Consider the following 648-nt stretch of genomic DNA (forward strand, 5'->3'; position numbering starts at 1 on the left):
ATATATATATATATATATATATATATATATATATATATATATAGGTAGATATACATACACAAGCACACACAGATATATACGCCGGCTGGTCATAAAGTAATTGCTATATACATATATATATATAAATATACAGACATATAGTTACACACATATATATATGTGCGTGTTATTGGTAAAGATCGGCGTTTATAGATATTGTAGAAAATAATAATAATAATAATAATAATGAAGGTACTCACTGAAGAATCGGAACTAAGTACGCAGTTGGCGAATGCAGGAACTAAGCTTGTTGTGGTCGAATTCTTTGCCGAAACGTAAGATTTTCAAACAAAATATATTTTCTGTTTATATATTATATTTGTATGTGTGTGTGTGTGTCTGTATATCCATCTCTATATGTGTGTATATATATATATATATATTTGTATATATATGTATGTATGTAATAATAGTAGGGATAAAATCCAAAATTACAGGTAAAAACTCAATTAAATCAGTTTATTGAAAATCAAAATTAAATTAAGTTGCACAGTATAAAACCATATATAAATATATATTGTGCTTTTAATTGTTAATTTTCTCTATATGTGACAGTGGATTTTCATCGATGAGTTCATGAACCTTGGTTCTTTTCCCTAAATATATATA

At 25.5% G+C, this 648-nt stretch overlaps 1 protein-coding gene across 1 annotated transcript in view; it reads left to right on the top strand.

Annotated features, from left to right (window-relative positions):
* Window positions 1-38: 38 nt before the first annotated feature.
* The window catches only part of LOC106875121 (thioredoxin-like protein 1), a 9,302-nt gene continuing 8,692 nt past the window's right edge, over window positions 39-648 (top strand). The window contains exon 1 of the mRNA XM_014923103.2: window positions 39-314. Coding sequence (XP_014778589.1) covers window positions 226-314 — 89 coding nt within the window. The 5' untranslated portion in view covers window positions 39-225. The remainder of the gene's footprint in view (window positions 315-648) is intronic.

Source organism: Octopus bimaculoides, chromosome 28 (assembly GCF_001194135.2).
Source record: "Octopus bimaculoides isolate UCB-OBI-ISO-001 chromosome 28, ASM119413v2, whole genome shotgun sequence".
Lineage (NCBI taxonomy): Eukaryota > Metazoa > Mollusca > Cephalopoda > Octopoda > Octopodidae > Octopus > Octopus bimaculoides.